We start from the raw sequence: 2918 nt of genomic DNA, 5'->3' as shown, positions 1-2918 counted from the left end.
CAGGATCAGGAAACGGTCCTCCATAAAATGTGCTGCACACATCTGTATATTTGGGTTGAAGTGTTCTGGAACAGTGTTGTAAATACAACTTAACCACTGATTTCTAGTCGTGTCCATTTTTGGAAGGCCAAACAAAGTAGTTTTGCTTTCACAACGAAACAGCGTCACACACGGCGGCCTACAGTGAGCAGAGCGTGAGGAACGGCCGGAGGGTTAGAGTGAGCAGAGGCAGGTGGGCTTGAGAATGGTGCGGCCGGCGATTTCGACGAAGGAGCGTCCGAAAGGACATGTGACGACTCCGGGCTGGACTCCGCTTCGTCCACGGTGAAAGCCGATCCGGCGATCCACAGCGCATAGTTGTAGTATTTCCTCAGCAACCAGCACGGATCAGCTCCAGGCATGACGAAGCAGATATCGTCCTCTTTTGGAAGACCAAACAAAGTAGTTTCGCTTTCACAAACGAAACACACAGCGTCTTTACGACATGGTGGCGGAAACAACAATACTACAGCGAGAATAAAAGTTACGCCTTCTCTCTTTGCATGAACATTTGGGCGGCGTTATGCAAATCTTCCCACATAGCGACGTAGATATGTGGGGGCGTGTTAGAGAGCCTTTTAGGTAGGTGTGGCTGACTCTTAACTTTTATAAAGAATATCTCTTTGAATTTGAGACTTTAGTCTTTGCAACTTTACAGATCTTCTTTATGCAGAAGAAGAGCTTGTAACACTCCAAAGAGAAAGGAAACATTGAAATCGCATCATATGACCCCTTTAAGCCACATAACTTACCTTCTATGTAGATATCAGACAACAATTTAAAATATTGTATCAATGCATTCTATGGCACCTTTAATAAAACACAATCTAATAGGTAGAAAATTCAATTTACTGTTAGCTTACGGTTTTAGAGGATACGATGTAAATCAGCTTCCATGTGTTTAGCCCACTGAGATCAGTGGTTTAGCCACGTGTCATCGCGTGCCTACTGGCCTCGTCACAACATTGCTCCGCCTGCATTACGCGTTTCTATAGCAACATCTAACGAAAGACTTGCGTGAGTACAAACATGCAGAGAATGTCGGCAATGAACAGGAAATTAATCCAAAACCTCGCCGAAACTTTATGCAAGCAGGTCAAACATTGTAGGTATCTACTAATGTGTTTTTTCCTTCTAAAATGTCAGTTAATATTATTATCATAAAACGTTTGCTAGCAGATATTAGTTCATTACCCGACTGTGTCCTGCATTAAAAATCAGAAGAAAATGCCTTGTTTAGTGACTGTTCAGTCATTTGTCAATACTGTGGTCATGCTGTAGTTAATAAAACAGAGACGGAGTGTCTAATAAGGCTGTTCAACGGTCTGCTGGGAGAGCAGGCAGAGAGAAGAGCGGCTCATGGACTGGACCGGGTCAGGTTTAGAAATATACTGCACAACACATTCGGCATGACCGACGATATGATGATGGACAGCGGTAAGTTTCTGATTTGGATGAGGACGATTATAAACCTAGTAGTCTGGTCTGAGTATTGAACTGTAGAGACAACCACTAAAATAATCGAAATTGCATACTTAAGTGGACAGTACAGTATATAGAGAAGTGTGTTAAATTCAAATACATACACATATAAACATATTTATATGATATGTAGATTTATATGAAGTTTGCAGAGTAATAAATATGATGATATAGTAAATGACTAATCAATATTTGCAGTAGGTTTCTAATTTATCAAATAATATTCTAATAAACTGATTATTCTTTTTATTAGTCTCAGGAGAATATTCACTACTTAATTTTTGTATTGACAGTTTTTCGTTCCTTTGACAAGGACAATGACACCTACATAAGCGTCAAAGAATGGGTGGAAGGTTTGTCTGTCTTTTTGCGAGGCACACTGGATGAAAAAATTAAATGTGAGTTCTTTATGTGTCAATTTAATGTGGTGATCATAAATATTATGTACATAATATATATATATATATATATATATATATATATAGTCTGTTTTGATGTATACAACCTGCATGGTGACGGATACATCTCACGGGAGGAGATGTTACAAATGCTGAAAGACAGCCTCATCAGACAACCCACTGAAGAGGATCCCGATGAGGGCATTAAGGACATTGTGGAGATAGCCTTGAAGAAAATGGTACTGCTATTTGTCATAAAGCTTACATGTAATATTTTACCATTGTTAAGTATAAAATACATAAGTATTTTTTTTTTCAGGATTATGACCATGACGGGAAAGTTTCTTATTCTGATTTTGAGAAGACAGTCAAAGATGAAAACCTTTTACTAGAAGCTTTTGGCAACTGCCTCCCAGATGCAAAGGTAGAAATCACAAGCAACTATATAACAATTTATTGTAATTTTAAAGGACAAGCTCTCAAATTGTTTTTTCATTTGTTTGGCAGAGCACACTGGCATTTGAGCAACATGCATTCCAGGAGCTACATGGACATTGAAAAGAATCACTTAATTTTTTTATGGAAAAAAAAAGATAGTTAAACAATATTTGTGGGTGAAACTGAAATAAATATCTAAAATATCGTTCAATGTGAGACCATGATTGTCTTATTAAATTCTTCTGCGTGGCTTTGCAGTAGGGGTCTTCACTTGTACAGGTTTGACCTGTGGAACAGATGCAACCTAAGAAAAAAAAAAGAAAAGAAGAAAAGAAACAACATATCACAATATACCATAATGAAATATACATATATTTAAATGTTTTATTTTTCAGTTTTAGTTATTTTAGTACATTAAATTAAACTAAATGTTGCCTTGGCAACTAGGTGAAAAAAAGTTTTTTTATATATATATTTTATTTCAGTTAATATTTATTTCATTTCAAGTAACGAAAATGTTTATATATATATATATATATATATATATATATATATATATAC

General features: G+C 36.6%; 1 protein-coding gene and 1 pseudogene across 1 annotated transcript; one reads left to right on the top strand and one right to left on the bottom strand.

The window, feature by feature from the left end:
* Positions 1-1027: 1027 nt before the first annotated feature.
* Positions 1028-2498, top strand: LOC107655754 (EF-hand calcium-binding domain-containing protein 1). The gene is made up of 6 exons (XM_016443333.1): positions 1028-1144; positions 1321-1476; positions 1815-1919; positions 2007-2158; positions 2239-2343; positions 2427-2498. Exons 1-6 carry the CDS (start codon positions 1069-1071, stop codon positions 2475-2477), a joined length of 645 nt encoding a protein of 214 aa, XP_016298819.1. The 5' UTR covers positions 1028-1068; the 3' UTR covers positions 2478-2498.
* Positions 2499-2570: 72 nt separating this feature from the next.
* LOC107655755 (RNA-binding protein 48-like) overlaps positions 2571-2918 on the bottom strand; it is a 5165-nt pseudogene continuing 4817 nt past the window's right edge.

This window comes from Sinocyclocheilus anshuiensis, unplaced genomic scaffold (genome assembly GCF_001515605.1).
Source record: "Sinocyclocheilus anshuiensis isolate Anshui unplaced genomic scaffold, SAMN03320099.WGS_v1.1 scaffold1337, whole genome shotgun sequence".
In the NCBI taxonomy this organism is placed as follows: Eukaryota; Metazoa; Chordata; class Actinopteri; order Cypriniformes; family Cyprinidae; genus Sinocyclocheilus; species Sinocyclocheilus anshuiensis.
Note: the sequence above shows the minus strand (reverse complement) of the source record. Positions and strands in the feature narration are given on the sequence as shown.

Bases quoted from the DNA above. Each gene is read 5' to 3' on its own strand.
- LOC107655754 (XM_016443333.1), top strand. From the start codon at position 1,069: ATGCAGAGAATGTCGGCAATGAACAGGAAATTAATCCAAAACCTCGCC. The intron at 1,477-1,814 runs GTAAGTTTCTGA...TTGTATTGACAG, and splicing joins CGATATGATGATGGACAGCG to TTTTTCGTTCCTTTGACAAG. The intron at 2,344-2,426 runs GTAGAAATCACA...TTTGTTTGGCAG, and splicing joins ACTGCCTCCCAGATGCAAAG to AGCACACTGGCATTTGAGCA.